This window comes from Pogoniulus pusillus, chromosome 27 (assembly GCF_015220805.1).
Source record: "Pogoniulus pusillus isolate bPogPus1 chromosome 27, bPogPus1.pri, whole genome shotgun sequence".
Taxonomy (NCBI): domain Eukaryota; kingdom Metazoa; phylum Chordata; class Aves; order Piciformes; family Lybiidae; genus Pogoniulus; species Pogoniulus pusillus.
In genome coordinates, this window is record NC_087290.1 from 19,794,758 (window position 1) to 19,806,824 (window position 12,067).

Genomic DNA, 12,067 nt, shown 5'->3' on the forward strand with positions numbered 1-12,067 from the left:
TGCAGTGGGGTTTAGGCTTCTTGCATGCCTTCACAACTTTCTAGGATCTTCAGAGGGTGAAAGACATTGTAGCAGTGGCAATTTTGCTATCTTGCCAGTAGCTTTGTACCAGATGCTGATTTGGATGATGCTAAACATCTAGAAAGCATAAGAATCTGGTTGGGTTTCCTATAAACTCCCTGTATATAGAAACTCAGTGTTTCTCCTTTGTTCAGCAAAAAAACTTTTTCCTTTGAGCCAAAGCTAAGAGGTCTGGCTCATGTTTACCCCAAAATACTAGTGAGATTCCTTTTTGTTATGCAGCCAGTGCTAGACTCCTGCAGCACTACCTAGTGAAGTTCTTCTCTCAGGTAGTCTGTAGAATTGACCCAGAGTGGTGGTACAACAGCTAAGGCTAAAGCAATATATTTTTCTGAAAGATGTTCATCTTTTTCACATTATGAAGTGGCTGCAGTATTAAATGTGAGCTTTGACCTTGTTACCAGCTCTAGGCAGTCTGTGTTAGAATAATAGCATTGGTTGGTTGGAAAACACCTCAAAACCATTGAGTGCAGACACAGCCTAACATCTCACTGCACACAACTGTCAAGTGTGTGAGGCTGGCTGCTTAGGCTTGGAAGAAATTGGAACCAGTCATCCCAGAAGGGGCTGTCTTTACTTTGTGTGACAGTTCCAGAATCTGAACCTTAGCACTCTTGTAGAATAAAGCTTGGTACGGCTACCTGTGCTACTTTATCCTCTTTATGTTGTGCTGTACAAGAAAACAGCACTTTTGCTTTTGTAGTAAGATACTTTATTTTGCCTTTTGAGAAATGGGTTACAATTGGAGTTGGAAGTTGCTTTTTTTTATAATCAGAGTGGATTTTTGCACGGTTCATCTCTTAAGGACATTGCTACACCATCAGACAGATTGAGCAGATGAGGACAGAGTTTCACAGGGAGTCAACTGGTAACTGGATCTGAGGGGAAGTATATAAACATTATTTAAATATAAGCAGAAACCTCTTTTTTTACTAGAGGGTGATAGAGAGCCTTTTATGGTTTAAGGAAGATTTTTTAATTATGAAGAAGTCTGTTGGTGAGCCATTGGATGGACTTGAGATGTAGTTTCCAGGTTAGGCTGCGTGTCTAGAGGCTTGCCTGTGGAAATACACACAGAAACTTCCCTATGGCAGTGATTCTTCAGTTTGTTCTTTCTGTCTAAACGCTTGATCGTACTGAAGCCTTATTGCTTGCTGGCAAACTAAGTGTAATACTAGGTTAAGTTCCTGGGTTATTTTTGGGTTTCTTCTTTCTAAGCAAGTCATCAAAGCACCACCCCTGTGACCAGCAGAAAATTATTAAAATGGCCAGATGCTAAGAAGCATGGTCAAAGACTTCTTTAAAGCTCCCACGATCTTTTTATCCAGGCAGTTCTTAGGTGTCTCATGTCCCTCTACTGGAAGGGTTGCTCGGCTGGAGCCCAAGACAGTTGCAAAATTTACTTGGGAGCTCAACTCCCAGAGAGGATTGCTTGTCCGCAGGTAACCTTTACAGTCTGGATGTATAAGGTGACAGTAAGCCAGCAGCATCTCTGGAGTTTTCCAGATATTAGTAGTTCAAGGTTCTATTAAATTTGTGAGAAAGTAGGAACAATATTTTGATTTCAGGCATTTGTATTGAGGCTGGAATTAACTTACTCTGTTTCTTAACCATCTGCCTAAACAAATCTGAAGCCAAGTTAAGTCCAAAAGTTACATTTTTTTTAACTGATTTTGCTAATTAAACTTCTTTCACAAAAGGAGTTGCAAGATCTTGTTAAGTAGCAAAAAGCTTCACCTCATAATCTGTAGCCTGTGCTATTTGCTCTTTTTGGAGCAAGATTTCAAAGGCAAAAATGACAGTTAAGTACTCTGTTCCCGTTATCTTTCTGTGGGATATAGGTAGCTAACTGTGCCTTTTAAACTTTGGAAGCTCATCTGTCTGTAGTTATTATTGCCCTTTGTGGGTATTTTCAGTTTCTGGTACCTGTCTTACTTTTTTTTTAGGAGGGGGCCGAGCGATGGAGGATACAGCCATTTTTCAAGCCTCCATGAATGGTTTGTTTAGGAGGGGAGTTAACTCCAGTAGAAGAGAGGAGGAGTCAAATGCAAAACTGAAGCTGGAGGTACCTGCAATTGGTTTCTCTTGCCTCCTCTATAATTTTAGATTTAGTCAGTAACTTTCATTTAGCTCTCTTCCTAAATGTTGAAAAAGTTATAAAATCAAATGGGTTTGGTAGGCACCTTTGGACTTTGTATCTCTCTCTGTGTCTCTCTTTTGCTTTGTGTCACACCTCTTTGGAGAGCAGGAAAGGAGAAAGCATGAAGCACTGCTGGCTTAGCACAAGCTAAGCATAGGCGACTTCTTGAATAAGTTGGACATGAGCAGTCAGTTTATTCTTTTGTGTTTTCTTCCTAGGATTTCAATAACTGAGATGAATATAAGAACAGTAATCTTGTGGAAAAAATTCTTCTAGAAACGTTCCATAATAATATTAACTTCACTCTGCCAAAAGGGCAGACAACCAACTGAGAAGTCAGACTTTAGACTGGGAGAGTTTCCGTGATCCAGTGGGTCACAAGTTCTTACTCTTTGCCTGATTTCTGCTGCCTGTCAATAGCTGGAGGAGAAGCACAGCCTTTTAATTTACAAACTAGTAGACTGTGTGTAGACTAGTGAAGCATAGATGTGCTGTGCCCCAGGCAACAATTACTGCTCTGTTAGAACATACATGTTGTCAGGATCACACATTTAATATTCTGGTTATCCATGCATGTGTTGTTATGAGAGACTTAAACACCGAAAAGAGTGAATGATGTTTGGTTGTCAAGTAAGCTGCAGAGCAAAATGTGTGCCAGAACGTAGCTTAAACTGATTAAAACTGTATCATTTTGACCTGCCAATTTTCTGTTTCAAACACGCTCTGAATGGATTTTATTTTTAAATTGGGTGTTCCCCACTTTTGTGCTCCTGGCAGGGAGAATCACCACTTGATCTTGCAAAACAGAGGAAAAATGTTTGGATGATCAATCACCTACAAGAAGCAAGACAGGCAAAGGGATATGACAGTCCATCTTTCCTGAGGAAACTAAAAGCTGATAAGGTAGGAAGCAGTGTAACACTTCTGTAAATCAGTATCACTGATGCAGTTGGCTTGGGCTCCTTTGTTGCTTTAAGGTAAGCAGTTCAGAACTGTGGTGTCTCCATGTTTCAGTTTTAAGAAATAGCTTTTTGGTATGACTGCAAAAGAAAGAAAAAAGTAAATCTTTTATTCAAGGCACTTGGAAAGCAAACTAAGCCTCCACACAGCTAGTTTTAGTTTTGTACTAAATGCTAGGAAAATACCAAGTGGTCTGGTACTATTTGGGATAGCCAAGTTTTTCACAGAGCTGACTCTCAGGTATTTGAGGAAAGAATAATTTTAGATACCCTGAACTCTGATCCCTCTAATTATGTGGTATCATGTGTTTAATGAAAGCAGATGTCAATCTTGGCAGGATAATTTAGTACAGGAATCTCTAATATGGAGGCCTTTATTTTCTCAGGTTATTTGATACTGCAGGTAGAGAGGAGGAGGCAAGCAGTTGTGGCCATTTCAGCTAGATTTCCAGCTCAGACATAAAGAAAATTCAGAACAGAGAAACTGAGAAGTGCAAGCTCCGAGTGGAGGGGTGAACATTCTAGGGATAGGCCATGTAATGGCAACAATGGATAAGTTAATATAATTTCATTGGAGTATCAAGAGCTTTATGTCTGGAAGCACAGCTTGTACCTTCCCCTTGCTGCTTCTGCTGTGACTGCTGCTATCGTCCCCGGCTGCTGTTTTGGCTGCTGCCGCTTTGGCTACTTCGCTGCCGCTTGACCCCTTCTCCATCTTCCTTAAAGTTATTATATTTCTGTAGTGGTTTATTCTCCTTATACTGTCGTATTTAGTTTAAATTGTAAGTAGTGCAATTTCATTTTTCTTGACTTGCCAAAAATCTGTGTTGTAGTGAGTTCACTCAGCCAGGTGTGGGATCCACCCTAACCCAGGACAGCAGTGAAGGCTTAAAGGGTAAAATATTGCTCTGGCATGTCTAAAAGTGTCTGCCTGATGACAGTTTGGTAACTTATAGTGAGTTAATATTTTCCTACCAGGCAGAGCATTGTGCTGGAAGTTATGTATTGCTGTCACTGATATGATATGACTTCTTGATTTAAAGATGCATTGCATCTTGATGATTAAAACACTGGCTGCAGCCCTTGAAGTGATTTTGTAAGACAAAACAGGTCCATCCTTTCTTCATTAGTGGTCCAATGTGACTATTCCACAGGTACCTTCAGTTTTTGAAGTTCAGGGTGCTTTGTAGTATTTTTATACACTTGGCAAATTCTTGAAAGAGAGCTGTTGTTGCCTTTATTCTGGTAAAGTCTCAAAAAGACCATTCTTCTAAATAAAATAAATAAAATGATTAAGTATCCATGAAACTTTAGGAAGCTTGAGTTTCTTTACCTGTACAATGGGGATATATAGCTATAGAAGATGACAACGTTTTATTAGGATTCTTTTCCCTACATCAAGCTTCCTGAAAATCTCTGTTAAGTTTTGTGACTGTCATAGTTATTGCAGAATATTACTGTACAACCAGTTCCTCAAAGTGGAATTGCTTACTGATCTGGTGTTTGTTTCTCTGTAGGAATTCCGTCAGAAGGTGATGCTGGGTACTCCTTTCCTTGTCATTTGGCTGGTTGGGTTTATAGCAGACCTGGACATTGATTCTTGGCTTGTTAAGGGGCTGATGTATGGTGGCGTTTGGGCTATGGTGCAGTTTCTTTCCAAGTAAGTGTTTTATTGAGACACTGTCTGGTTAGCATGCACATATAGAGTGTTGTACTGGCCTCTGTGTTGGACAAGGAGTCTCAACTTTCAATTTTATGTGTGGGAGTTTGGACGAGAAACATACATTTTTTTGTTGGAATTTTTTTATAACTTTGTGAAAGATCTTGTTCATCTTTAGCTCCTGCATGGCTTTCTTGTCTTGGAAATAGCTACGGAATTACCTGAGATGAGTGCCACTGAGCGGATAGAAGCTAACAGTGGAACTGAAATTCAGTCATTCTCCAGAGGAGGGTGCTGAATGTTTGTCTACAAAGAGTTACCATCCTGAATTTTAAAAACAGTAAGGGTAAAAGCTGCTAGAAAGGAACAGACAAAAAGTGTACATGCAAGTTTGCCACAAAACCCCTATATTCCAGAATTTACATACCCAAAAGTATCTGAAGAGGTTTGCACAGCAAAATGAAGTCAGTCAGGTTTCGTAGCTTCCATTGTTGTGGAAAGGTGTGACTGAAAATAAGGCTCCTTTCAAGTTATGCTTTTCATTTGTTACCTGACCATAAAGAATTTTAGTTGTTTGTGATGAATCATCTGTAACTGTGTTTACCTATACACACACAGGCAGGTGTGCTTCAAGAGATTTTTCAAGATCCATGGACTTCTTCATCTGTGCTTTGTTTTTCATTGCCATGTCTGGCTTACTTAGAAGAACTTAACATGTCTCCGTATTTGGGAGCTTTCTGCTTCTCTGGCACTGGATGTCACATTTATTAGAACCTGTTGCTTCTAATTCCTTTCCATTTGAAATGGAAAAGAAAATCTTTCTGTTCCTTAGTTAAACCCATTTTATAGAGTCTTAGTGAGCTTAATACACTGGGAGGGAGGTGAAGGGTGTCAGACTGTTGTCTCTCCAGCATCTTGGACATGGTCTGTTTTAGTCTTGTCATCTCTGAAGCTATGAAATCTGCTGACCTCCTCTCACAGGCAGTTTATTTGGCAGTGCCAATCCTCAAATGTGCCTTCTGTAAGCTAGGACAAGATTTCTTCAAGTTTCTCAAGATTTTGTCACTTATGTTTTTTAGCCTACCTGATACATATTCTGGATTAATGTTCTAAATTTCTTTTATCCTTTCCTTAATACTTAGTGTAAGTATTTCCCCCTCCAAACTCCTCTCACAAAAGAGAACACACTGCAAGAGAGGTTACTGCTTAGCAGCTACTGTGTGCCCAAATGCATATTTGCTTATTACTTACCATCTTAGCTCATCTTTCTAGTATGATTTTCTCAGAGGACTTGAGAAACCTCATTGGAGAAGAAGTCAGTCTTGTAAGGGTGTAAAAGAGTAAAATGAAAACTACTCCATGCATGCATTTGCCCGTGGCAGACCCAGAGGCACCACTAGGACAAAAAGCAAATGACATCAGTGTGAGAGTGTTCAGGCAGATGATGGAAGAAGTTTTATTTCTAGGAGCTTAGCAATTCAAAGTGTGACTTTTGATATGTCTAGCAGTTTTCTCTTGGATATGGAGTTACTCAGTCACTGACCTAGTTTGTGTCACCTAGTTCAACTGTATTCAGAATGTGCTTTGAAATGCAAGGATGTAAGAAGGTGAAAACAATTTAAGTGGCTTGATTTTTTTTTTTTTCTTATCCCAAATTGAAGTAGCAGCATTCTGTCTTAGATCTCTGCAAATCAACTTATCTGGGAAATTAACCTGTTGGTTTTTTTCCTGACTTTCTGTGGGCAACCATAACAGAATCAAAAGATTCAAGAATCTGAAATATGGAGGTATGGAGGCTGATAACTCCAAGATCTTAAGCTTTATTCTCACCAGAGTAATTTTATCTTGAAATCTTCATTGAATGGGTTTCTAAAGTATGTTTAACATGAAATTTCATAAGTAAGTGTAGTTTGCACCCAGTATCCGTGCTGCAGGCTAGGAGTCTCACAGGTTCCTAACTACTTCTGCAGTGTAGATTTGGAACCATATGTGTAGAATCATAGAAGAGTTTGTGTTGGAAGGGATCTCCAAAGGTCATCTAGTCAAACCCCTGTTCAGTCAGCAAGGACATCCTCCACAAGATCAGGTTGCCCAGGGCCCTGTTGAGCTTCACCTTCAGTATCTCCAGGGATGGGGCTTCAGCTACCTGTTCCAGTGTTCCACCATGCTCATGTTAAAGAACTTGTTCCTAATATCCAGTCTAAATCTCCTCTTCTCATGATGTTATTTTAACCCAAGCTTGTTTAAGTTGCATCAAGAGGCCATAGTCCTCTGTTTTAGGTTTATGAGGAAAAGAGATGACCTTCATCTTCTCTCGCTACAGCATGTGCGCACATCTCTGCAACTGAGCAAGCTCTTTACTCCTTTCACTCTTCTTGTCCAATTATTCACATTCGTTTGAAAAGTTGGTGTCTGAATTTTAATTAACTTTCAGTCATGGCCTTTTATTTGGACAGTTTGAAAATGGAAATCCACCAGGAACATTGAAGCTAAAAGTGAGGAGAAATGTTTTTCTGATGTGTTCTGCAATATCCCATCTAGTACGTATTTTAACAGGAAGTGTTTTTCAGAAATGGTAGCTCAGGACTGGCGTTTTGTGTGGAAACTTAACCATGTAACAATGCTCCTACTTTGCAGGTCGTTCTTTGATCACTCCATGCACAGCGCACTTCCTCTTGGAATTTACTTGGCAACGAAATTCTGGATGTATGTGACATGGTTCTTCTGGTTTTGGAATGATATCCTTTTTTGTGTACAATAATCAGTAACACTTTTTCATAGTAGTAATATCAGCTAATACGCAGAGATACCCTATGTATAAGACTGGGTAAACTTATGATCTTTAAATGGCTATCTCCATTGAACTGTGTTCTCTCTACCAGTGGGAATTATTTTATCACTTCAGTGTGTGAAAGATGTTCCTTGAATGTGGCTTTCAGCAGTCTAAAATTTCCCGTGCTTTACCAGTTTCCAAAGTGGAGGAAATGTAAGCCACAGTATAAAATCCACTGCGGGTGCATGGTAACAACGTGCAATTGCTTGCATCTCTGTCGACAGTGTTTGTATGAAAAGCAGTAGATAGTTTCATGGCATATACCAGTGCCAGTGGAATTAGCTTTATAGGTAGTTCTTGCCAAAGATTTTGCAAATTCCATTTCAAACAAACAAAATTCAGATACACTTTTCCTATATTTTCATATTTGCATTAACAAACTAGATTAGAGAGGGTCAGCAGATGCCCATCTCTTTGTGTTTTCAGCTGTCTTCCTATACAGGAACTCTTCCTACTCACAGGGGTGAGAATTGATTCAGGGTTCACTGAAGAATGCCAGTTAAAGGAAATACATTCACATTTTAAAACAACCGTCTTGGGTGTTGTAGTTACAATAAGAAAAAAAATAGAGGGCTAATGTTCTTATGTGCCAATGTGAACATAAAGCTGTAAACTTAAACTTTATAATGGATGTTGGCTTGGCTCTTCTGGAAGCTGGATTTCTTTCCATCCTCAAAGGAATTACCATGAAACAGGAGAGCAGCAGTGCAACACTTTTGTCACTGTGTTCTCCATCCTTAGTTAAACAAGCCTCAGAGGGGAGACCCTGTTTCCACACTGCCTTTGCCTCATGTTGTTTGCAAAGATTCTGCTGGTAATAATAGCAGCCCTGTGTGACTGGAGACAACTGTTACTTCATGTTTCAAAAACTTAAACGTTGAAACCTAGGAGCTGTTAAGTAAGCACTGAAATATTTTTATCAATATTGGCATGGGCGTGTCTCAGAGTTATCTAGCGTTGCTGGTCCTACTACCAGTCACTCTGCCTAGCCTGATTTTCTAGGTTTTTTACTCAATTAAATTTACTAGTAACTACAGAATGAGAAGAGAGTGCAAAATGAATATGGAACACGTTTTAAAGAAGCAGTTACTGAAAAACAAGGTAAACTTCTCCAGTTTTAGTTCTGCTCCATTCCACAATCTAAATATCTCATGCCTCAGGATTGAAGTTGCTTTTCTGTTCTTTCTGTTGAGAAACCTTGACTCCTTGACTTCTGGCAAATAGTAAGGTATAAGTTTCTGAGGCAGGTATAGTAACTACACAATCTGAGCTCCTCATACTTGTAGGTTTGCTTTAGCAACATCGGCTTGAACCAACTCTAAAAATCTGTGCAGCTGAAGTCCTTGACTGTATTAAATGAGCGCACAGCCAGCACACCTTGGTGACAGCCTCTGTCTTGACGTACAGCACTGTACTTAAGTACCAAATTGTGAGGGTTTTGTTCCAAACTTCTATTTCCTTCAGATTTGTACCAACTTGCTCAGGTTCTTTATAGCCATTCTGATTAACATAACTTTTTTTGTTTGAGGTGTTTTTTGGTTGCAGAATGATGTTCATTGTCCACTATAAACAGAAACTATAGACAATTAGTTATCTTAATGAAGTCTGACTTTGGAATATCAGTAAATTTCTTTGCTACTGCTATAATTTATGGTAAGTGCCTCAAAACCTTTGCTGCAATCTTTTTGTATGCAAAAGCAGTAGTTTAAAACTTTAGTTACTAATTGCTTTCATTAGAGCTGACGCAATTCTCTGACAAGCAGTTTGAGAGATGTAGTGCTTGAGGCCATCTTCCTTTAATTGGTGATTTTTTTTTTTTTTAATTTGGAAGTCTTTGTAGTAAGATTCCAAATTCATTCATCTTCTGGAAAATTGCCCTGTAGCTTTATTGGAAAGAGAAGAAACTGAATGCTTGCTGTTTTTATAGCGTGAGGCGCAGCATTGTGGTTGCAGAAAGAACTCTCGTGTTTTTACAGCTTTATATGCTTACTGACAGCAGGCCAGAATATACTCTGTAATGTTTCAGTGATAAAACCCATCCTAGTAGTTCTGACAAGTTCTGAGCATCTTTTGCTCAGGGAAAAAAAGTTTCTAACCTTAAACTATCAGAATTGACTTACTAGAACTTTATAATATAAATAATGTAAAGGTTTTAATTGCTGCAGATATTGGATATTCAGGTGTATAGTAAGAATTTGATTTTCTTGTAGATATGTGGTAGGTGTCAGGAAGATCATCTGGTCTTTTAGATTTAATCTTTATGAGATAGAAAAGGGCAGTCAAGACCAAATCAAATATTAGCAGTGAATTTTCTTGAATTTCAGAATGATGGTGTGAAAAATAAGTCTGCGAAGTCTAAGGCTTTATGATGTGCCTTCTGAAAGACCAATCCTGAAAGTAGGTTCAAACAGTTTAATGAACCTAGTTTGCTGAAATGCTGTGGATGTTTCCATCCTATTGTATTTTCCTTAGCAGCTCCTGAGCCTAATGTATTTGTTAAAAAGAAATCCTGGTTTTGCTGGCAATGCAGAAATTATGAGTCTGTGGTCCTGTGCTTCCCAACCACTGTTTTGTTGACTCCCTTTTACCTGTATTTTGCCCATAACAGAGGATAGGTCTTTCTCTGTTAGTTGTTAGCTTCTGCTGTTTGCAAAGTAGGATGAAAATACCCTCAAAAATCTACATACTACATTGTTATGTTTTAATTTAATTTTTAAGAGGGTGGAAGACTATTTGAAAGTACACTAATGTGAAAGAACTTCACATTTCATTCTTTTTTGTTTGCATTTATAGGCCAAACATTCTCTTGTGTCCTGTAAAAGTTGAGGACACGTGTACTGAGTTCACATCTCAGGTGTTCGCAGAGTCCGTTCAGTTCCAGATGAACAAATAGTGCCTCTTATATTAGAAGGTTCTTGTACTGCTCTGTTTTTCCAAAATGTCAGAGTTGTCTTTAACAAAAAACTCGATTGGGTTTTGGTGTTGTTTTTTTGTTCTACTACTTCCAGTTACTGCAAAGGGGAGTGTGCAGTGTTCATTAAGTGAACTTTTTTGGTATAGCATGCTACTTGCAGTGCTGAGATAATGAGATGATACAAGTAATGCATCATTGACTAATGCTGTATCAAGTGTTTTGTTTCAGATATACTTCCTGTGCTGAGGGGGTTTAGGTGACTGAAAACAAGCACTGCACACTTTTTCAGTTAAAGGTAATGTGAAAACCTGTGCATAAGGGAACTTGTAATGATTTTCAGGCCTTTACAAAGCTATCACTGTAGCAGTTTTAAAAACCGAAACAAGCCAATTGGTGCAGTTAAGCAGTTAAAAAAGTCCTCATGTTCCAAAATCAACTTCAGGAAAACAGCAAAACGTTCTGCACGCAGAAGGAAAGCAGCTGGCAGCTATGTTTCTAGAAGAACCAAAGACTCAAAAATTGGAAACCCCAGGCCTGGCTGTACAGAACCATTCCACATCCAATTAATTTTGCTAAACTCAAACCAAACAAACATACAAATGAAAATCTCTGAGGTAGGGGATGTGGCAGTGAATAATTCTGCAACCTAAGGGATTTTTTTTCAGACAGAAATGGAGGTGGAGCTTTTGCAAAGTTTGATCTAGTTAAAAGTGGATATTGTGTTGTAATGTACCAGTTCAGCACAGATTGCCATCTCTTGCCTGATTTGAAGTCTTGTATGCATGAGCTTTGTAGTGCAATGTGATAAACTTTAATTACATTAAAAGTCCTAATGACTGCCAAAGTGAGAGAAATACTCACCAAAGTAACTCGAGATACAGTGTGATTTGGGTGTGCAGTGAGTTGAGCCCGAGTAGTGTCCTTTTTTGCCTGGATAGAAGCTTCTGCCAGCACATCTTTGTGAAACATGACATCTCCTTGCAGTTACAGCTAACAGCTGACAGGTGTTTTCAGTCAGCTCAGTTAGGTCGTTTCTAGGTTTATCAGAGCAAATAGTTTCCCACGTTTTGTGGAAAGGGCATGTCTGAGGTGTTAGCATTGCTAGGAAATGTTTTCATTTTGTGGCACAGTGTCAAGTGTTGTAAGACCGGGTGGGTTATATGGTGAGTACTTCACCACAGGAAGCACACTTTAAAACTGATGGCTGGTGTCTGTCTTTGTATGGTAGCTGCTTTTAAAAAGGCTTGCAGAGAATACTAAAGCTTTGTCAGTATTAGCATGTTAAAAATAACTATCACTGAGGTAGCATATGGGTGTCGACTTAAAACAGGACCAGGTTTCAGACAGTACCCTTCCTGGAGATAAGTGGTGTTGAGATGTGATTGCTGTGCAGCAGTGCTCATTGCAGCACAACTCCTTCTATGGCTAGAAAGAGTCCTTTCTGTAATCGAACAGGAATTTCAAGCTACTGAGGCCGTAG

General features: G+C 39.1%; 1 protein-coding gene across 1 annotated transcript in view; it reads left to right on the forward strand.

The window, feature by feature from the left end:
- ZDHHC17 (zinc finger DHHC-type palmitoyltransferase 17) overlaps nt 1-12,067 on the forward strand; it is a 57,755-nt gene that overhangs the window by 32,540 nt on the left and 13,148 nt on the right. The window contains exons 8-10 of the mRNA XM_064166537.1: nt 2,999-3,124; nt 4,698-4,840; nt 7,478-7,578. Coding sequence (XP_064022607.1) covers nt 2,999-3,124; nt 4,698-4,840; nt 7,478-7,578 — 370 coding nt within the window. The remainder of the gene's footprint in view (nt 1-2,998; nt 3,125-4,697; nt 4,841-7,477; nt 7,579-12,067) is intronic.